Source organism: Leucopleurus acutus, assembly GCF_964270905.1.
Source record: "Leucopleurus acutus genome assembly, chromosome: 2".
Taxonomy (NCBI): domain Eukaryota; kingdom Metazoa; phylum Chordata; class Mammalia; order Artiodactyla; family Delphinidae; genus Leucopleurus; species Leucopleurus acutus.
Genome location: NC_139143.1, coordinates 74889570 through 74912893, shown reverse-complemented (window position 1 = coordinate 74912893; position 23324 = coordinate 74889570). Strand labels below are relative to the sequence as shown.

The window sequence follows — 23324 nt, the reverse complement described above, 5'->3', positions numbered from 1 at the left end:
ATATGTCCATGCCTCTTTATCGCTTTGTCACCGTTTACCCTTTCCCCTCCCCATAGCCTCAAGTCCATTCTCTATGTCTGTGTCTTTATTCCTGTCCTGCCCTTAGGTTCATCAGAACTTTTTTTTTTTTTTTAGATTCCATATATATGTGTTAGCATATGGTATTTGTTTTTCTCTTTCTGACTTACTTCACTCTGTATGACAGACTCTAGGTATATTGATGTTCTTTTTGATCCCCTGACTTGAATCAGTGTTTGTCAGGTTTTTCCACTATTAAGTTACTTGTTTCTTTCTCCCTTTACATACTGTACTCTTTGGAAGAGTTACTATGTGTAGCCCACACTTAAGGGGTTGTGCTTGACCTCCTCAAGAGTAGAGTAGTTATTGCAAGTAGCTCTCTGCAAGGGAGATTTGTCTATTTTCCTCCACTTAAATCTTTTTCCAATCACTTATTTATTGGCCTATTATTCCTCAGTAAAACTGAAAAAAATCATTTGTTATATCCATGCAGATTCATGGATATATATTTTTCTCCTTTGTATTATAAATACTACTTTATTTTCTTGCTCAAATTATTTTAGTTTGGGCCATTGGGAGCTCTTTCAGTTGGAACCTCTATATCTTTTTTAAAAATTTATTTATTTATTAAAAATTTTATTGAAGTACAATTGATTTAGAATGTTGTGTTAGTTTCAGGTGTACAGCAAAGTGATTCAGTTATATGTACATGTATGTGTGTGGGTATATATATATACACACACACACACACACACATATCTTTTTTTTTCAGATTCTTTTCCCATATAGATTATTACAAAATATTGAGTATAGTTCCCTGTGTTATACTTGTTGGTTATCTATTTTTTATATGGTAGTGTGTATATGTTATTCCCAAATTCCTAATCTATCCCTCCCCCCCGACCTTTCCTCTTTGGTAACCATAAGTTTGTTTTCTATGTCTGTTTCATAAATAAGTTCATTTGTATCATTTTTTTAGATTTCACATATAAGTGATGTCATATGATATTTGTCTTTCTCTGACTTACTTCACTTAGTATGATAGGTCCATCCATGTTGCTGCAAATGGTATTATTCCATTCTTTTTTATGGCTGAGTAATATTCCATTGTGGCATATATATATATATATATATATATATATCTCACATCTTCTTTATCCATTTATCAGTTGATGGACATGTAGATTGCTTCCATGTCTTGGGTATTATAAGTAGTACTTCAATGAACATTGGGGTGCATGTATCTTTTTGCAGTATGGTTTTCTCCAGATGCCCAAGAGTGGGATTGCAGGATCATATGGTAGCTCTATTTTTAGTAGAGCTCCTCCATATTGTTCTCCATAGTGGCTGTACCAGTTTACATTCCCATCAGCAGTGTAGGAGGGTTCCCTTTTCTCCACACCCTCCCCAGCATTTATTATTTGTAGTCTGGTATGAGGTGACACCTCATCGTAGTTTTGATTTGCATTTCTCTAATAATTAGCGATGTTGAGCATCTTTTCATGTGCCTCTTGGCCATCTGTATGTCTTCTTTGGAGGAATGTCTATGTAGATCTCCTGCCCATTTTTTGACTGGGTTGTTTGTTTTTTCTGATATTGAGCTGTATGAGCTGTTCGTATATTTTGGAAATTAATCCCTTTTTGGTTGCATCATTTGCAAATATTTTCTCCCATTCTGTAGGTTGTATTTTTGTTTTGTTTATGGTTTCCTTTGCTGTGCAAAAGCTTTTAAGTTTAATTAGGTCCCATTTGTTTATTTTTGTTTTCATTTTCATTACTCTAGGAGGTGGATCCAAAAAGATATTGCTGCAATTTATGTCAAAGAATGTTCTGCCTGTGTTTTCCTCTAGGAGTTTTATACTATCTGGTCTCACATTTAGGTCTTTAATCCACTTTGAGTTTATTTTTGTGTATGGTGTTAGAGAATGTTCTAATTTCATTCTTTTACATGTAGCTGTCCAGTTTTCCCTTCACCACTTATTGAAGAGACTGTCTTTTCTCCATTGTATATTCTTGCCTCCTTTGTCTTAGGTTAATTGACCATAGCTGCGTGGGTTTATTTCTAGGCTTTCTGTCCTGTGGAACCTCTATATCTTCGACGTGCCCTCATCATTATGGCTTTCTGGTTTTGTTTTGAGCACATCCTTTCTGGCATCACATGATGTTTAAGACTCATCTTACGTATTTCCTATCCCAGTCTTAGAATCAGCCATTTTCCTAAGGAGATCTGTTTCCTTTTATTAGAGAATGGTATTAGAAACCAAGGTATGGGTGCTTATTGCTGTTGAGATAGCATTTGCTTCTAGGCTCTCTCAGCTAACAGAGCAAGGATGTATCTATGTGCATACTAACCCATTTATGTATAAATATCTGTAAATATTTTGTATGTAACCATCTGAATCTTTATTAAGCTAATCATGAGTTCACACTGATGTCTCTGACTCTAATCCCTTACCACATAGATCAGTCTAGTCTCTTCTCTTGTGTACCTGTGTCCCACTCTACCAATGACATACCTGTTCAATTCTAGTGTACATTTATATTGGTTTCAAAATTGTTATCTTGTACTCCCCCAGTATATTTTGATACATTTTTTGTTTCTTTTATTCCTCATTCAGATTCGGGAACTGGAATCTCTCCTGTGTCAGAGTGACAGTCCATCTCAGCTCATCTGGACATCATCTCGTAATGCAGTGAAATCTAATTTCAACCTTGAGGACATCCAGCACAGCAAAGGCCAGGAGCCCTACAGCTCTTCCAAATATGCTATTGACCTTCTGAGTGTGGCTTTGAACAGGAACTTCAACCAGCGGGTGAGGCCTGGCTCAGTGATATGGAAATAGCAGGGCAGTGATTTCTGAACTACCACTGATTTCCTAGTAAGATGGCTGGCTTTCTAGTAACTATGGTAGTTTAGAAGATGAAATATTGTTTCTTGAGCAGGATTGCTATGAGGACTGATAGTTGGTGTATAGGAAAGTTTTAGGGCCGAGATAATTAGCTCCTGACCTTTTAGATATATGGGGGTTCACTCACCATTCCATAGCTCTTCAAGAGCTATATTTTATATAACAGAATGATACTACTAACAATGTCAGTAGTTACTGTTAAGCATTTGCTATGTTTTAGGTGCCGTCCTTTTTATCTATGTATGTCATTTACTACCTTTCCCATCATAGTAAGGTAGGTCTGAGTATTCCCATTTTCATATGAGGACACGAAAGATTGGAGCCCTTAAGTCGTTTACCCAGAAGTCACGCAGCTAGTAAAGGGTAGAGCTCAGAGTTGAGCCCACGGCTAACTTCATAGCTTGGATTTTTCCCACTAAGCCATGCGGCCACCCAGTGTTTATTATATCTGATGTTATAGGACAGTTGGTACTTAGAAAGCCTTCTGGAGCGTGGTGACCTTTGGTGAGGCTGCAGAGCTCTGTCTCTGTGAGGACCCGGGTTTTGAGAGCAGCTGTTGTCAGTCATGCTGGCTCCTTGTGTCCTCTGTGGTCTGGAACTTAGTGCTTCTTTGTGTGTCTCTCTTGCCCAGGTCTAAAATCTTAACTGGAAATCTCTGGTCTTTCCCATGGGCATTTTCCTTTGTTTGCTTTGACTGTGTTTTTTGAGTGTGGGACTGGGGAGAAATTTAATTCCACTAATATTTACAAAAGACTGACCATTTTTAGGGTACTGGCTCAGGCTCAGAATCGAGGAGGAAGGAAAAATAAAAAGACAGTGCAGAAACTATCTGCCCTTAAGGGACGTTCTTTGATCACACTTTAGGTACAGCAGTCTAAGCCTTACGTAATGGTCTAGACCTGGTTGATTCTGCAATGGAGACCTTCATCAGGTGGAATTCTCACTTCTGAGAACCGGCTCTTAGAATCAAGCCTCTTAGTGAAGAGGGTGGTATAAAAGTAGAAGCTATGAGCATATTCTCTAGAAATGCATTTGAATCCTTGCTTTGTCACCAGCTTTGTAAACTTGGACAAATTATTTAATCTCCTTGTACTTCAGTTTCCTTATCTGAGAAACAGGGATAATAATAGTGCCTGCCTCATAGATTTGTTGGGAGGCTTGAATGATGGGATTGGTACGAAGCAGTCACAGCCATGCTTTGTGCTCAGAATGTGTGTGTGTGTGCTTGTGTGCGTGTGTGCATGTGTCTGCACACATGTGGGCGTGAATGCGTGGGGGGTGGGAGGGTGTGTGCTTGTGTGCATGCATACATGTGTGAGTGTGCCTATCCACATGCACATGTGTGGTTTTTTTGGGTGTGTGCATATGTATATGAATGTGATTGTATATGTGGTATGTGTGCTTGGGTGTCTGTGGTCATGTGGTCTGCACCTGTGTGTGCATGCGCTTATGTGTGTTTGTGGGTTGACTGTTCTTCTTCTTGTTATTATTCGAGCTCAGTGTGTTGGTCCAGTTGTGAGCCTCCTCCTGAGATTTCTTGAGATGTTTAAAAACTTGTCACAACTGCTTGTCCTCTGGAAACTCCCTTTTAGGGGTAAGGTCAGAGTGGATTAGCTTCTCTTTTCATAATAAGCTCTGGGATTTTGCTTGTCTCAATTGTCAAATAAGTTTTGGGATTTCATCTTTTACAGAAAAGGGAGATTTAGCTAATGCTGCCGCCTCCTAAAATCTGTGTGATTATTTTGCAGCCTGTGATTTTTCTCCTTGGCTTTTATGAATAGAGAAGTAGCTAATAAAGAACTACCTCCCTTTGACGGCTTGTATGACTGGAAGTGTTGTTAGGTCTGTACAAGCTACCTGAAAGACTAACCATCCATGAATGGCCCCTCACACAGGCCTTGTGGAAGTACGCAGGGTCGTCACACTCATTCCCTAGGATTAAACGTGTGGGGTGACTGTAGTCTTGGATAAGACGGCCTCCTTGCTTGTTTCTTTTGTTGCTTAATGTCAGAAAGTTGTATGTGTTGGAAGCCCTGGATGTTAGTTCACAGATGTCTTCATTTAGGGCTGAAAAGGCCCTAACTGTTCCTGGCTAGTTCCCAGAATAAGAAATTTTCCTTAGCTATCTTTGGGGCAAAATATTCTTGGGAAGAATTTTTGGTCTCTAAGCCTCCTGACTTTTTTCAGAGGACTGTTGGTAAATCAGGGGGACTCTCGGGGGCTGGATTATCCATGTCAGGCACCTCCAGGCCCTTGCAGCACTGAATAAAGAAGAAGACCTTCCAGCTTTTGATGCTCAGAGTACTTTCTGTCCACTGAACTGACTGTGCTACACTGGCATTTTCTATTTTTGTTTAAAAGAAAAATAATAAGATTAAAAGTAATAAAAATATAAATTAAAATGGTCAACATCAAAATAAGGTAAAATGCAGTGAAAATTAAACCAAATAAACTAGTAAAACAAATCCCAGTGCTCCAAGGATTACTAAAGACCACCCAGGGCCTCTTCTATTACTAATACGTGCCGTATGTTAACTGGGGCTCTCTTTATAGAACAGATCTTTCTAAAATGATGAGTCCTGGGCTAAGAACCTGATTTAGAGATCTTCAGTTGGAGGAGGTCTTTGTGGAACCACACACAGCCCTCATTCCTCTCTGATGCCAGGAGCTCCCAACTCAAGCTGGAGATATGGACCTTATATACCTGCAGGGAAACAGACACAGTTGAGGTTTAGTTGTCTGTATTTACTAGATCAGAAACTTCTTGCAGGCAAAGACTTTACTGTGTATGTCTTTTTTTAATCTTAACTGCTTATTATTTTTATTGGAGTATGATTGCTTTACAGTGGTGTGTTAGTTTCTGCTTTATAACAAAGTGAATCAGTTATACATATACACATGTTCCCATATCTCCTCCCTCTTGCGTCTCCCTCCCTCCCACCCTCCCTATCCCACCCCTCCAGGCGGTCACAAAGCACCGAGCTGATCTCCCTGTGCTATGCGGCTGCTTCCCACTAGCTATCTACCTTACGTTTGGTAGTGTATATATGTCCATGCCACTCTCTCGCTTTGTCACAGCTTATTTTGATTGGTCAGCTGATCTTCAATTAAGCTAATAACATGGAAAACTCAGGTAACCAGGTCCTACTTTTCTCGTCCAGCTTCAAGCTTGGTTATTCTTTGTTCTCTAAGTTTCTTGAGAATAGAGACTTTATCTTACTATTTTTTGCATCCTGAGTGCCTCTCATAGTGAGTTCTCAGTACATGATTCTTAAACTGAAATGGTCTACCCAGCTTCAAGGACAACTTAGAGCATAAATCCTTGATGCCCTGGCTTGCTGGCTCATTTGTGTATCTCCTTTATTAACTAGCACATAGGTGACTCAAAGTATATTGAATTAAAATTAATTGCTACCCCTCTCTGTGTTCCCAGGGTCTGTATTCCAGTGTAGCGTGCCCAGGTACGGTGTTGACCAATTTGACATATGGAATTATGCCTCCCTTTGTGTGGACGTTGATCATGCCAATCATATGGCTGGTAAGTGATGAATACTTCTTGTCTTAGTTTACTTAAGCTGTTCGAGTTGGAACCAAAAAGTTGTGTTTAAGGGTTGGGAAATAAGAAATTGAATCTAAAGGTGGCAGAATTCCATTTAATTCAAGGGTTTTGACGTTACTTAGTATGTAATCTCTGCTTCATACTACCTGATATTCCGACTGTACCACCATCTGAGTGTCCACTTTTCTTTAAGGGAATGTTTCTTTGGTCATGCACCATAGATCCCAAGAGTTCTATGATTATATAATTTTGGGAAACCTGTGTTCACATATTATTGAGACGTATATTATGTCTCAGTAATATGTTATATACGTCTCAGAGACATATTAATACGTCTTTTGTTACCCAAACGTTATTGACTAGAGACGTTTCAATATTCATAACAAATTACCGGCTACAGGCATTAGTTTCTGCAAAAATCCCCTGGTCAATAACGAGTTAAACGATATCAAACTGGATTTCTCTGAGCTTTTAATGTAGTCAGATGCATTAAAAGTTCCCCAGAAGTGTATGATTGTGCATTGTATGATCATAGAATCATGTTTTTGCTTGTTTTGTATTTTGAGCATCTTGCAGGACTAGTGTCCTCCAGCACACATTAGAAGATGTTGCTTTTAGGAAATGTCCCTCCTTGTAGAGCTCAGGAAAAAAATATCCCTCCATTATAGCAGGCAGAGAAAAAAGATGAGAAGGAAATATGCCTTCATGTTAAAAGTGGTTGATTGGAGTAATGGAGATTAAGTGGTATTTCTTATTTAGATTTCTTTATTTTTTGAAACTTAAAAAATGCTCTATAATAAATGCAGGTTGTCTTTTATTAATATTTAAATGAATAATGCTTTTGTGACTCTAAACCACCACGAAATGACTATGGTTTTCTTTTTCTTAGTTCCGCTTTTTCGCAAATGCTTTCACGTTGACACCATACAATGGAACAGAAGCACTGGTATGTTACTAGAGTTTTAATATATTGTATTCACTTCACAGATGTAGACTGTAAGTTCACTGGTTTAGAAACAATCTTAACAGAAAAGATAAGAGAACAAGCTCTGAATAATCAAGGTCCTGTTTAGGACTAAGTTCTGAGCATTAGGAGTGAACTTTGAAAGTTTAGTATGTTTCATGGCACTGGATACCATGGTTGTGGGGACAGCACTTCTGTAGAAGCAAAATACGTGAGCAGCCGGAGGAGAGCACAGCGTGGAATACTGCAGCGGCAGGCAAAGCAAGACGGTGGCTGGGCAGTCAGTGTGAGATTTCCTGTGGAGAAGGTGTGTTTCATGGGTCAAGAGTAGAGGCAACGAAGTCCAGCTCCATTTCCTTATGGGAGGGTTCTCTTTTCTCTGTTAATATTCGAGAAGCGAGTTGTTACTTTATTAGAAAACAAGTTCGTTTCCTTAAACCGCACATGTGTGGATTGCATGTGTTTCCTCATCAATGGCAGACATTAGTAATGGATCATAATACTCTGTTCTGCTTACATAAATGATGTCTCTGAGTGTTTTTCAACTCAAGGCCCAAAGACATCCACTACTAATGGATCAGAATCATCATACAAGATGAAATGTATTTGTCCTCTGTGCTTTACACCATCTGGTTGAAATTCTGTTGTACTAAAGTCAGTTCTGTGTGTGTGTGTGTCTCCCTCACTCCATTTAGCTCCCTCAGGATTTTTGCTAGGCATCTTGAAAACGCGAGAGCCTAGCACTGTAGTGCTCATACTTAACAGATTCTTAAATCGTAGCTGAATTGAAATTAAGGCAAACGTTAAGGGAATTGACTTGGCACTCTTCTTTTGGTAAACACTGCAGAAACATAATGCATTGATTGTAGAGACACACAGTAGAAGCAAGTACTTTTAAACTAATTTTAATTATTTCTTAATGTATATGTCAAACTATTTAAGATAATGAATAGTCCTTTAGGGCACTCATTCCGCACATTTATGTCACTGAAAATCAAGTCTAGAGGTCCAGTATATATTGAGTGTCGGTGGTGTGGAAATAGAAGTCAAAATCTAGTTAGAAGTCAAAATAGTTAGAAATTACTAAGGAGCTTAGAGTCATGTTTAGAAAAAAAGAATGAATAGAGAAAATAGACAAGAAAGGAAGACATTCTGTCATCTGGTGGCAAGTACTGTAGGAATAATCAGAAAGGAGGATCACAGTGGGGCTGGACTAGTTGGAGGACGCTTTGCTTGCTGAGTCGGGCTTAATCCGGGCTCTGAAGGATAGGTTGGATTTGGATGAGATGAGCAGCATGACCCCAGTGTCACAGTTTTAAAAGTTTGTTGTGACCCTGCTGTAATTTCCTTCAGTGTGGATGGGTAGGAGGTAATTACCACTTAGTGATGGTTATATATGCTGGTGGATACTAATGAGGGTTTGAGCACACCACGTGTGTTGCAAGAATCTCTTCAATCTTTGGATAAGTTTTATCTCCTTAGATGGTTTGAACCTGAGTGGCCTAAAGCACAGTGGTTAAGAATGTGCTATATATAATTCTATTACTATAGAATTATAGGAATTCTGTCCATTTCTCCAGTTTCTGGCTGTGAACCCTTGGGCACATGTTTTTCACCCATCTAAGCCTTTTACTATTAACTATAAAATAGGAATTATAGGAGTAAATGAGAGAAGGCTTATTGTAAAGGATTCTGTGTATTTCAGCATTTGAGATTTTAAAGAAGACCATCTTAATGAAACAAGTATAGTTCTGGCATGTGAACTGACAGATCAATGGAACAGAATAGAAAGTTGAGAATAGGCCCATAGCATACAGGGATTTGGTATATGATAATGATGGCCTTCCAAAACAATGGGGAAAAGATGGTTTATTCAGAAAATAATAGAATAGGATCTTTTCTTCTTACCTTACTGTCAAATAAAATTCTAGGTAAGTTAAAAGATCCATAAAAATTAAAATATATAGTTACTAGAAAAAAATACGGGGGGTGGGGCACTAATCCTACAGGCTGCTTGGTGCTGCCAAAAAAAAAACAAAAACGGGGAAGTTATAAAATAATTGAAGAGTGTGGAGGCTTAGCTGCGCCCAGTAACCAACCATAAAAGAAAAGACTGAAAATTTTGATTTAATAAAAGTAAAAAAATTTTACATGACTAAAATTCTCACTACACATATACTCGAAAGAGTAACCACAAAGTGGAAGAACACCTACTACTCATACCATAGATAAAGGGTTACATTTTCTTAATATCTAAGGAGCTTCAACAAATCAAGAAAAACAACCTATTGGAACAATAGGCAAAGGACATGAACAGAGAGTTTTGAAACTGTTTTAATCATATGAAAAGATGCCTAATCTTACTCCTACTAAGAGAAATGCGCATTAAAACTATAATGAAAAACTGTTTTTCAACTCTGATTAGCAAAGATTAGAAAGTTTGATAATGTACTATATTGGCAGTGGTCTAGGGAAATAAGCACTCTTCTACATTGCTGGGGGAGAGTAGACTCATATAGCCTCTATCAAGGACTCTTTGACAAGATCATTCAAAATAATAAACACACATACCCTTAACCCAGCAATTCCATCTTTGATATTTATCTTATAGATGTACTCAAGCTTATATGGAATGATGTATTCATCGTTCATCACAGTGAGGTTTGTAATAGCAAAAACTGGAAAGAACCTCTAGGTCTAGCAGTTGAAAACTGATTCTATAAAGTGTGGCACATCCATGAAATGGAATACTGTGCTACTTTAAAAGAGAATAAAATTTTCATATACTGATTTGAAAGTATCTCCAAGGCCTGTTCAAGTGAAAAATGCAAAGTGTGGAGTAGTGTGTATATTTTGCTTCCATTTGCATGAGAGAAATGGATATATATTTTTTTAAGCAAATAGACTTCCTTAGAAGAATATACAAAACAGTAGCATGAGTGTTTGCTTCCAGAGAGGAGAACTGGGTGGCTAGAAAATTGGGGAGGAAGACTTTTTACCACGTACATCTTTTGAAAGTTGTACGTGTGTGTGCTTATCTATTAATAAAATATCACATCAGTGACCCATACTTTACTGTGGCGTGAGCTGAGTATCCACTCTGAATAAGCTCCAGACCACATGCCATGAACTTTAATCTGGGGATTAAGAGAAGAGACAGCTAAAATATGGTTTTTTGCTTTAAATAAAAATTTCACAGGATGCTATTAAGCAGGCTGGCCTACTGTCTTCCTTCGAATTATAGTAGTGGTTCATGAAGGCATCACAGTGAGCTGATGCTGTTCAGGAGGACTTTTAGAATTTGTCTGGGGCTCTGTAAAGTGCTGATTGTACATCCCCTCCAGCCTCACTCACCTTGGGCAGAAGAGAAGAATCACTGACACCCTCTTCTTTTCCAGGTCTGGCTTTTCCACCAAAAGCCCGAGTCTCTCGATCCTCTGGTGAAATATCTGAGTGCCACCACTGGCTTTGGAAGCAATTACGTAACGTCCAAAAAGGTAAATGTTTCCTTTGTTTCACTGAAGAGGTTGCTGCTGGGTTCCTGACCAGCCCTACCAGCTGCCCGGCTTCTCTCTCCTGGGGCTCCCGTCTCCGCTCGCTGGCATCACGTGGGCCTGTTTTCATTTCTTTCTGCTCTCTCCTGCCTCTCAGCTATGGCACACCTTCTCTCCACCTAAACTGCTCTTGCCCTTCTTTCTACTGATTCATTTCTACTGTTTATCTTTAAGATCACAGCTTTCACGTGACCTTTTACATCAGGTCAGATGCTTTCATGCTAGGCTTTTTTGACCTCTTATGCCAGTTCTGCGTAGTATTCATTCAGTAGCGGGCCCCCTTGTCCAAGGATAAGCTCCATGAGGAGGGGGGGATTGCACTCCCTTTCCTAGCATGTTCCCTTGCACATGGCAGGTGCTCAAGAAATGTGTCACAAGTTGGATGAAATATAAAGCATCTTTCTGAGTGAAGTTAGCTTCCCTTTGAGTGTTCAGTTCCACTTATGACAACTGTTAGCTTTAATAGACTGGTGTTTTGAGGAGGTACGGGATGGAGTTTGGAAAAAAAATGAATGCTGTGTTTTGTAGACTCTGTGTAACCTAAAATGAAATTAAACATAGTTACAGGAGACTTCCCTGGTGGCCCAGTGGGTAAGACTCAGCACTCCCAATGCAGGGGGGCTGGGGTTCGATCCCTGGTCAGGGAACTAGGTCTCACATGCCACAACTAAAAATGATCCCGTATGCTGCACCTAAAGATCCCACACGTGGCAACGAAGATCCTGTCTGCTGCAACCAAGATGCGGCACAGCCAGATAAATAAATAATAAAAATAAACCTAGTTACATATTAGAAAAATGAAAAAAGTTTTATTTTGACCCTGTAAGGATTAATTTTGTTGTTTTTTTTTTTTTTTTTGGCTGCATTGGGTCTTCGTTGCTGCACGTGGGCTTTCTCTAGTTGCGGCGAGCGGGGTCTACTCTTCCTTGCAGTGCACGGGCTTCTCATTGCAGTGGCTTCTCTTGTTGCAGAGCACGGGCTCCAGGTGCGCGGGCCTCAGTAGCTGTGGCTCACGGGCTCTAGAGCACAGGCTCAGTAGTTGTGGCGCACGGGCTTAGTTGCTTTGAGAAATGTGGGATCTTCCTGGACCAGGACTCGAATCCGTGTCCCTCGCATTGGTAGGTGGATTGGTAAGCGGATTCTTAACCACTGCACCACCAGTGAAGTCCTAATTTTGTTGTATTTTTGTCATGAGTAAGGTTTACTTTAGCTTCCCATTTTTCACTGCCTATCTTATTGTGAGGAGGAATTGGCATAAAATAAACTTAGATTGAAGCAAATAAGTTAGCTAAGTCAGAGTCAAAATTGTCAGTGATCTTGTCTATATCAGTAGCTTGAGGTCTAAGGGGAACCAGGCTTTCTGCTTCCCATGGTATATGTTTACTGAAAATGAACCTATGACCCTCCAGTGTTTCCCAAAATACCTTTTGTGGGATAGTTCCTTGAGAAGATTGGCAGAAAGCAGTTTGTCAGCCAAGTAAATTTGAGACATGCTTCATATTATATGTCCCTCTTTCAGAGACATGCACAATGCACATTAGCCCAGTAAAGGCTTTGAGAAGTTGATACAGTTAAGAAATATGCGTGACATGTTTCATCCTGCTGCTTGCAAGCTATTCTTGACTATACAACTTTTTCTTTTCTCTTTAAATTTTACATAATGCTTAACATCATCCCAAAGAACACACTTTGGGAACTCTATTGTAAACTAATGAGCTTACTTTTAGGCCCTCAGAATTTGTTTGGACTTACTATCTATTGATCTTGAAGGAATAATTGGTTTACCAAGGGGAGAAAATGTTTAATTCTATAAACCAAAGTATTTTATTAGCATTTCATAGAAATGCATTGCAGAATTTTTTTTTTAACATCTTTATTGGGGTATAATTGCTTTACAATGGTGTGTTAGTTTCTGCTTTATAACAAAGTGAATCACTTATACATATACCTATGTTCCCATATCTCTTCCCTCTTGTGTCTCCCTCCCTCCCACCCTCCCTATCCCACCCCTCCAGGTGGTCACAAAGCACCGAGCCGATATCCCTCTGCCATACGGCTGCTTCCTACTAGCTATCTACCTTACGTTTGTTAGTGTATATATGTCCATGCCTCTCTCACGCCCTGTCACAGCTCACCCTTCCCCCTCCCCATATCCTCAAGTCCGTTCTCCAGTAGGTCTGTGTCTTTATTCCTGTCTTACCCCTAGGTTCTTCATGACAGTTTTTTTTCTTAAATTCCATATATATGTGTTAGCATACGGTATTTGTCTTTCTCTTTCTGACTTACTTCACTCTGTATGACAGACTCTAGGTCTATCCACCTCATTACAAATAGCTCAATTTCATTTCTTTTTATGGCTGAGTAATATTCCACTGTATATATGTGCCATATCTTCTTTATCCATTCATCTGATGATGGGCACTTAGGTTGTTTCCATCTCCGGGCTATTGTAAATAGAGCTGCAATGAACATTTTGGTACATGACTCTTTTTGAATTTTGGTTTTCTCAGGGTAAATGCCCAGTAGTGGGATTGCTGGGTCATATGGTAGTTCTATTTGTAGTTTTTTAAGGAACCTCCATACTGTTCTCCATAGTGGCTGAACCAAGTCACATTCCCACCAGCAGTGCAAGAGGGTTCCCTTTTCTCCACACCCTCTCCAGCATTTATTGTTTCTAGATTTTTTGATGATGGCCATTCTGACTGGTGTGAGATGATATCTCATTGTAGTTTTGATTTGCATTTCTCTAATGATTAATGATGTTGAGCATTCTTTCATGTGTTTGTTGGCAGTCTGTATATCTTCTTTGGAGAAATATCTATTTAGGTCTTCTGCCCATTTTTTGGATTGGGTTGTTTGTTTTTTTGTTATGGAACTGCATGAGCTGCTTGTAAATTTTGGAAATTAATCCTTTGTCATTTGCTTCATTTGCAAATATTTTCTCCCATTCTGAGGGTTGTCTTTTGGTCTTGTTTATGGTTTCCTTTGCTGTGCAAAAGCTTTGAAGTTCCATTAGGTCCCATTTGTTTATTTTTATTTCCATTTCTCTAGGAGGTGGGTCAAAAAGGATCTTGCTGTGAGTTATGTCATAGAGTGTTCTGCCTATGTTTTCCTCTAAGAGTTTGATACTCCCTGGCCTTACATTTAGGTCTTTAATCCATTTTGAGCTTATTTTTGTGTATGGTCTTAGGGAGGGATCTAATCTCATACTTTTACATGTACCTGTCCAGTTTTCCCAGCACCACTTATTGAAGAGGCTGTCCTTTCTCCACTTTACATTCCTGCCACCTTTATCAAAGATAAGGTGTCCATATGTGCGTGGGTTTATCTCTGGGCTTTCTATCTTGTTCCATTGATCTGTTTTTTGTGCCAGTACCATAGTGTCTTGATTACTGTAGCTTTGTAGTATACTCTGAAGTCGGGGAGACTGATTCCTCCAGCTCCGTTTTTTGTTCTCAAGATTGCTTTGGCTATTCGGGGTCTTTTGTGTTTCCATACAAATTGTGAAATTTTTTGTTCTAGTTCTGTGAAAAATGCCAGTGGTAGTTTGACAGGGATTGCATTGAATCTATAGATTGCTTTGGGTAGTAGAGTCATTTTCACAATGTTGATTCTTCCAATCCAAGAACATGGTATATCTCTCCATCTCTTTGTATCATCTTTAATTTCTTTCATCAGTGTCTTATAATTTTCTGCATACAGGTCTTTTGTCTCCTTAGCTAGGTTTATTCCTAGATATTTTATTCTTTTTGTTGCAATGGTAAATGGGAGTGTTTTCTTGATTTCACTTTCAGATTTTTCATCATTAGTATATAGGAATGCCAGAGATTTCTGTGCATTAATTTTGTATCCTGCTACTTTACCAAATCCAATGATTAGCTCTAGTAGTTTTCTGGTAGCATCTTTAGGATTCTCTACGTATAGTATCATGTCATCTGCAAACAGTGACAGCTTTACTTCTTCTTTTCCGATTTGGATTCCTTTTATTTCCTTTTCTTCTCTGATTGCTGTGGCTAAAACTTCCAAAACTATGTTGAATAAGAGTGGTGAGAGTGGGCAACCTTGTCTTGTTCCTGATCTTAGTGGAAATGCTTTCAGTTTTTCACCATGGAGGATGATGTTGGCTGTGGGCTTTTCATATATGGCCTTTATTATGTTGAGGAAAGTTCCCTCTATGCCTACTTTCTGCAGGGTTTTTATCATAAATGGGTGTTGAATTTTTTCAAAAGCTTTCTCTGCATCTATTGAGATGATCATATGGTTTTTCTGCTTCAATTTATTAATATGGTTTATCACATTGATAGATTTGCGTATATTGAAGAATCCTTGCATTCCTGGAATAAACCCCACTTGATCATGGTGTATGATCCTTTTAATGTGCTGTTGGATTCTGTTTGCTAGTATTTTGTTGAGGATTTTTGCATCTATGTTCATCAGTGATATTGGCCTGTAGTTTTCTTTCTTTGTGACATCCTTGTCTGGTTTTGGTCTCAAGGTGATGGTGGCCTCCTAGAAGAAATTTGGGAGTGTTCCTCCCTCTGCTATATTTTGGAAGAGTTTGAGAAGGATGGGTGTTAGCTCTTCTCTAAATGTTTGATAGAATTCGCCAGTGAAGCCATCTGGTCCTGGGCTTTTGCTTGTTGGAAGATTTTTAATCACAGTTTCAATTTCAGTGCTTGTGATTGGTCTGCTCATATTTTCTATTTCTTCCTGCTTCAGTCTTGGCAGATTGTGCATTTCTAAGAATTTGTCCATTTCTTCCAGATTGTCCATTTTATTGGCATAGAGTTGCTTGTAATCTCTCATGATCTTTTTTATTTCTGCAGTGTCAGTTGTTACTTCTCCTTTTTCATTTCTAATTCTATTGATTTGAGTCTTCTCCCTTTTTTTCTTGATGAGTCTGGCTAATGGTTTATTAATTTTGTTTATCTTCTCAAAGAACCAGCTTTTAGTTTTATTGATCTTTGCTATTGTTTCCTTCATTTCTTTTTCATTTATTTCTGATCTGATTTTTATGATTTCTTTCCTTCTGCTAACTTTGGGGGTTTTTTGTTCTTCTTTCTCTAATTGCTTGAGGTGCAAGGTTAGGTTGTTTATTTGAGGTGTTTCCTGCTTCTTAAGATGGGGTGGATTGCTATAAACTTCCCCCTTAGAACTGCTTTTGCTGCATCCCATAGGTTTTGGGTCATTGTGTCTCCATTGTCATTTGTTTCTAGGTATTTTTTAATTTCTTCTTTGATTTCTTCAGTGATCACTTCGTTATTAAGTAGTGTATTGTTTAGCCTCCATATGTTTGTATTTTATACAGATCTTTTCCTGTAATTGATATCTAGTCTCATGGTGTTGTGGTCGGAAAAGATACTTGATACAATTTCAATTTTCTTAAATTTACCAAGGCTTGATTTGTGACCCAAGATATGATCTATCCTGGAGAATGTTCCATGAGCACTTGAGAAAAATGTGTATTCTTTGTTTTTGGATGGAGTGTCCTATAAATATCAATTAAGTCCATCTTGCTTAATGTATCATTTAAAGCTTGTGTTTCCTTATTTATTTTCATTTTGGATGATCTGTCCATGGGTGAAAGTAGGGTGTTAAAGTCCCCTACTATGATTGTGTTACTGTCGATTTCCCCTCTTATGGCTGTTAGTATTTGCCTTATGTATTGAGGTGCTCTTGTGTTGGGTGCATAAATATTTACAATTGTTATATTTTCTTCTTGGATCAATCCCTTGATCATTATGTAGTGTCCTTCTTTGTCTAATAGTCTTTATTTTAAAGTTTATCTTGTCTGATATGAGAATTGCTACTCCAGCTTTCTTTTGGTTTCCATTTGCATGGAATATCTTTTTCCATCCCCTTCCTTTCAGTCTGTATGTGTCTCTAGGTCTGAAGTGGGTCTCTTGTAGACAGCGTATGTATGGGTCTTGCTTTTGTATCCATTCAGCCAATCTGTGTCTTTTGGTGGGAGCATTTAGTCCATTTACATTTAAGGTAATCATCGATATGTATGTTCCTATTCCCATTTTCTAAATTGTTTTGGGTTCGTTATTATAGGTCTTTTTCTTCTCTTGTGTTTCTTGCCTGCAGAAGTTCCTTTAGCATTTGTTGTAAAGCTGGTTTGGTGATGCTGAACTCTCTCAGCTTTTGCTTGTCTGTAAAGGTTTTAATTTCTCCATCAAATCTGAATGAGATCCTTGCTGGGTAGAGTAATCTTGGTTGCACGTTTTTCTCCTTCATCACTTTCAGTATGTTCTGCCACTCCTTCTGGCTTGCAGAGTTTCTGCTGAGAGATCAGCTGTTAACCTTACGGGGATTCCCTTGTGTGTTAATTGTTGTTTTTCCCTTGCTGCTTTTAATATGCTTTCTTTGTATTTAATCTTTGACAGTTTGATTAATATGTGTCTTGGAGTATTTCTCCTTGGATTTATCCTGTATGGGACTCTCTGTGCTTCCTGGACTTGATTAACTATTTCCTTTCCCATATTAGGGAAGTATTTTTAATTTCATTTATTTTGTTGTTCATCATTGCTTTTTTCATCTTTATTTCTTTTAGGTCCTTGTTAACTGTTTCTTGCATTTTGTCCATTCTATTTCCAAGATTTTGGATCATCTTTACTCTCATTATTCTGAATTCTTGTTCAGGAAGACTGCCTATTTCCTCTTCATTTGTTAGGTCTGGTGCATTTTTATCTTGCGCCTTCATCTGCTGTGTTTTTCTGTCGTCTGATTTTGCTTATCTTACTGTGTTTGGGGTCTCCTTTTTGAAGGCTGCAGGTTCGTAGTTCCCATTGTTTTTGATGTCTGTCTCCAGTGGCTAAGGTTGGTTCAGTGGGTAGTGTAGGCTTCCTGGTGGAGGGGACTAGTGCCTGTGTTGTGGTGGATGAGGCTGGATCTTGTCTCTCTAGTGGGCAGGTCCACGTCTGGTGGTGTGTTTTGGGGTGTCTGTGGCCTTCTTATGATTTTAGGCAGCCTCTCTGCTAATGGGTGGGGATGTGTTCCTGTTTTGCTAGTTGTTTGGCATAGGTTGTCCAGCACTGTAGCTTGCTGGTCGTTGAGTGAAGCTGGGTGTTGCTGTTAAGATGGAGATCTCTGGGAGATTTTTGCTGTTTGATATTATGTGGAGCTGGAAGGTCTCTTGTTGACCAGTGTCCTGAAGTTGGCTCTCCCACCTCAGAGGCAGAGCCCTGACTCCTGGCTGAGCACCAAGAGCCTTTCATCCACATGGCTCAGAATAAAAGGGAGAAAAAGTAGAGAGAATTAGTAGAAGTAGGAAGAAAGAAAGAAAGGAGGGAAGGAAGGAAGAAAGAAAGAAAGAAAGAAGGAAAGAAGAAAAGAAGGAAAGAAGGCAAGAAGGAAAGAAAGGAGGGAGGGAGAGAGGAAGGAAGGAGGGAAGGAAGGAAGGAAAAGGACAAAGAAAGAAGATACAGTAAAATAAAAGTATAATAAATTTATTGAATTAAAAAATAATTATTTAGGAAAAAAAAGGGACGGATAGAACCTTAGGACAAATGGTGGAAGCAAAGCTATACAGACAAAATCTCACACAGAAGCATACACATACACATTCACAAAAAGAGGAAAAGGAAAAAATCATAGATTTTGCTCTTGAAGCCCACCTCCTTAATTTGGGACGATTCGTTGTCTATTCAGGTATTCCACGGATGCAGGGTACATCAAGTTGATTGTGGAGCTTTAATCCGCTGTTTCTGAGGCTGCTGGGAGAGATTTCCCTTTCTCTTCTTTTTTCGCACAGCTCCCAGCGGCTCAGCTTTGGATTTGGCCCCGCCTCTGCATGTAGGTCGCTGCAGGGCGTCTGTTTTTTGCTCAGACAGGACGGGGTTAAAGGAGCCACTGATTCGGGGGCTCTGGCGCACTCAGGCCGGGGGGAGGAAGGGGCACGGAGTGCGGGGTGGGCCTGCAGCGGCAGAGGCTGGCGTGACGTTGCACCAGCTTAAGGCCCTCCGTGCGTTCTCCCGGGGAAGTTGTCCCTGGATCCCCGGAACCTGGCAGTGGCGGGCTGCACAGGCTCCCCAGAAGAGGGGTGTGGATAGTGAGCTGTGCTCACACACAGGCCCCTTGGTGGCGGCAGCAGCAGCCTTAGCGTCTCCCCCGTCTCTGGGGTCCATGCTTTTAGCCGCGGCTCGCGCCCATCTCTGGGGTCCGCACTTTTAGCCACGGCTCGTGCCCATCTCTGGAGTTCCTTTAAGCAGCGCTCTTAAACCCCTCTCCTCACGCACCAGGAAACAAAGAGGGAAGAAAAAGTCTCTTGCCTCTTCGGCAGCTCCAGACCTTTTCCCGGACTCCCTCCCTGCTAGGCGTGGTGCACTAACCCCTTCAGGCTATGTTCAAGCCGCCAACCCCAGTCCTCTCCCTGTGCTCCGACCGAAGCCCGAGCCTCAGCTTGCGGCCCCGCCCACCCCGGCAGGTGAGCAGACAAGCCTCTCGGGCTGGTGAGTGCCGGTCGGCACCGATCCTCTGTGCGGGAATCTCCCCGCTTTGCCCTCCGCACCCCTGTTGCTGCGCTCTCCTCTGCAGCTCTGAAGCTCCCCCCTCCGCCTCCCGCAGTCTCCGCCCGCGAAGGGTCTTCCTAGTGTGTGGCAACCTTTCCTCCACAGCTCCCTCTCACTGGTGCGGGTCCCATTCCCTATTCTTTTGTCTCTGTTTTTTCTTTTTTTTCTTTTGCCCTACCCAGGTACGTGGGGAGTTTCTTGCCTTTTGGGAGGTCTGAGGTCTTCTGCCAGCATTCAGTAGGTGTTCTGTAGGAGTTGCTCCACGTGTAGATGTATTTCTGGTGTATCTGTGGGGAGGAAGGTGATCTCCACGTCTTACTCTTCTGCCGTTTTCCCAGCACTGCAGAATATGTTTTAACCTTTGATTAATTTTGGGAAGTCAGCTCTCTGCTCTGTTTAAAAGTTGGGTTGAACTAAAGAGAGCTATAATGTCTTTTCCAGTTACAACATGAAAAAACACTAATATGATTGAACGAATAGAAATATTTTTTCCAAAATGTTATAAAGTTTTCTTTCATTTTTTAGCCTTTTAGCTTCATGAAGAAAGAGGATTTTTTTTTTAAGTTTAGGCTCTGTGTTGACTTGGAAAGAGATAACAAACACTTTATAGGGGCTGAAAGTTTGCTTTTACGTACAGTGTGTAAGTAAGTTAAAATTAGATTTTCTACATAAAACAGAAGAGTGTAAAATAATAGTGGATTAAACAAGATAAAAACTTAGGTTTCTCGCATGTAAAGCAGTTTGGAGAGGCAACCTTAGGCTGGCCTGGCAGCTCTGCAAATTGTCAGGTGCCCAGGTTCCTTCTGTCATCCCTGAGGTGTGGCCCTCATCCTTATACATCAGGGAAGCAGCATGGAAGAAGGGAGAAAGAAAGGGGTGCCCCATTCCTTTTAAAGAGAGTCCTGGATAGGTACCATACAACACTTCCACTTACATCTCATTGGCCAGAACATGGTCACCTGGTACCACTAACTTCAGTGTAGGCTGGAAATGTAGTCTTGCATCTGCAGGGCAGTGAGCTCAGCTAAGATCAGGGCTCTTTTTACTAAAGAATGTGGATATTAGGAAGTAAGTAGCAGTTGGAATTAAAAAAGAAATTTCTTGATTTTCCTCTCCTGGCCTTCTTTATATCACAGATGTTTGGTGTCTTCTGTTACTAGGTACACAGCAGTTAGGGGAGACAGCAAAGCTCAGATCTTTCAGTCTTGCTATTTAAGGGAAGCATCAGTAGTGAGTGTTGGAGTTTGGATGGAGAGTTAATGTGTCCTCAGGATTCCTAACATTCCCCACATGGCTGCCACCACAGCCCATTCCAACTGGCCCTATTTTGGGTTCTCTTACCTGTGTTATTTAAATGGCTCCGTTTTATTCAAATACTATTCATTTCATTTTTCCTTCGTAGTCATCCCCATCTTTGTTTCTTCTCCAGATAGACCTAGATGAAGACACTGCTGAAAAATTTTACCAAAACTTACTGGAACTGGAAAAGGATATTAGGGTCACCATTCAAAAAAGCAAAAACCAGAGCTGAAAATGGTGCTCTCTGAGCACCATTTTCATGCCTTCTGTGGATTCTGGAGCACCTGGGTTTCTGAGTTGGATGGTGTGCATTTGTGGTAAACTGTGAGTTCTGATTTTCTCTTTGTTTCAGAATTACCTCTATGACTGTGTGTATGTTTGTGCATGTGAGAAAAAGATTGATAAAATATATTCTTAAGAATGGTGTTATATCAAAATTGTCCTAAGTGTCCATCATTGGATGAATGGATAAAGAATATGTGGCACATATATACAATGGAATATTACTCAGCCATAAAAAGAAACGAAATGTAGCTGTTTGTAATGAGGTGGATGGACCTAGAGTCTGTCATACAGAGTGAAGTAAGTCAGAAAGAGAAAGACAAATACCGTATGCTAACACATATATATAGAATTTAAGAAAAAAAAATGTCATGAAGAACCTAGGGGTAAGACGGGAATAAAGACACAGATCTACTAGAGAATGGACTTGAGGGTATGGGGAGGGGGAAGGGTAAGCTGTGACAAAGCAAGAGAGTGGCATGGACATACATACACTACCAAACGTAAAATAGGTAGTGGGAAGCAGCCGCATAGCACAGGGAGATCAGCTCAGTGCTTTGTGACCACCTAGAGGGGTGGGAGGGAGGGAGACGCAAGAGGGAAGAGATATGGGAACATGTGTATATGTATAACTGATGCACTTTTTTATAAAGCAGAAACTAACACACCACTGTAAAGCAATTATACTCCAATAAAGATGTAAAAAAAAAAAAAAATTGTGCTAGTCACAATTTGTTTATTCTGTGAACTGCAGCCCAAGCTACACTTCATGGGATGAGGTGTAGACTTGAATAATCATGACACAGACACACACTGGTTCTCCTTTTCACCTGCCCCAGCAGGAGGAAATACTGCCCATTCTCTGAGTGACCATCTTAACCTTGTTCCTTTCGAGTAGTTTTCCTAGGTCTTGTACCTTATTTCTTCTTCCACATGCTGCTTTTACCAATCCTAATACAGATGCCCATGTAATTAATCATAGTAACAAAGTATATGTATTTGGGCCACTTGAATTATTTTTTTCTTATTTTAAAAATGTCTTTTATTGAGATTGATTTAGTCCATGTTAATAGTGGGCCTGACCTTTAACACAATTTGCAAATTTGTTTATTACTTACCCACTCGTTTTCATGACATTTTAGTGGATGTAATCTTGCAGCAAAAATGATTTATTCAGATTGTTTCAATGAAATTTTCCAATTGAATAATTACTGGTGGAATGTCTCCTGGTATCAGTAGTGGTCGAAAGTGGTTAGGACTTAGTTTGCATGATATGAAGACAAAATGCTAAGATGCTTAGATGTTTCAACCAACACCTGTAATATAACAGTTACAGTTTGAATGAGTTAATGTGAAAAATTATATGTAAATATAATTTCTTTACATTTTAAAGTATGGATTTTTGGTTATACTTTAAGTTTGTTGCTAAAGATATTTTTAATAACAATAAACATGTGAAAATGAGGGCTGAACACTGTCTTCAAGAAAGAAGGGTAAAGTTGGAGAGCTGAAAGCAGAGCTGGTTTTTGATCTTCTGTTCACTCGCTGTTAATTGGGAAGAAGGACTTTGTTATGGATCTCAAACTCTTCATCTGTGAAGGAATTATCTTTCTGCTTCCTCTGTTCATGGGTATGAAGTGAGCATTAAATGCAATAATATGTGAATGAATAAAGAGCATTTTTTGAGAATGATGACTACAAAGTTTTTATTAGAGATTAATAAGCCAGAGTGTCATAGTTGAAATACTACTGTGTAAGGCACTGAGTGACCATGTCCCACCTAACTGAGAGTTGGTTCTGTTTCCTGAATGTTTTGTTTTAAATTGAAGTACAGTTGACTTACAGTGTTTCAGATGTACAGCAAAGTAATTCAGTTATTTATATATATGTATATTTCAGATTCTATTCCATTATAGGTATTACAAGATATTGAATATAGTTCCCTGTGCCATACAGTAGTTCCTTGTTGTTTATTTTACACGTAGTACCATGTATCTGTTAATCCCAAACTCCTAATTTATCTCCCCCAGCCCTGCTATCCCCTTTGGTAACCATAAGCTTGTTTTCTTTGTGAGCCTATTTGTTTTATAAATAAGTTCATTTGTATCATATTTTTAGAATCCATGTATAAGTGATATCATGTGATATTTGTCTTTCTGTCTGACTTACTTCACTTAGTATGATAATCCCTGGGTCCATCCATGTTGGTGCAAATGGCATTATTTC

The 23324-nt window shown here is 39.6% G+C and overlaps 1 protein-coding gene across 1 annotated transcript in view; it reads left to right on the top strand.

The window, feature by feature from the left end:
• Nucleotides 1-21411, top strand: part of HSD17B7 (hydroxysteroid 17-beta dehydrogenase 7) — a 30923-nt gene extending 9512 nt beyond the window's left edge. The window contains exons 5-9 of the mRNA XM_082861718.1: nucleotides 2637-2831; nucleotides 6361-6465; nucleotides 7376-7432; nucleotides 10849-10947; nucleotides 20947-21411. Of these exons, the coding sequence (XP_082717844.1) occupies nucleotides 2637-2831; nucleotides 6361-6465; nucleotides 7376-7432; nucleotides 10849-10947; nucleotides 20947-21048 (558 nt within the window). The 3' untranslated portion in view covers nucleotides 21049-21411. The remainder of the gene's footprint in view (nucleotides 1-2636; nucleotides 2832-6360; nucleotides 6466-7375; nucleotides 7433-10848; nucleotides 10948-20946) is intronic.
• Nucleotides 21412-23324: the final 1913 nt, after the last annotated feature.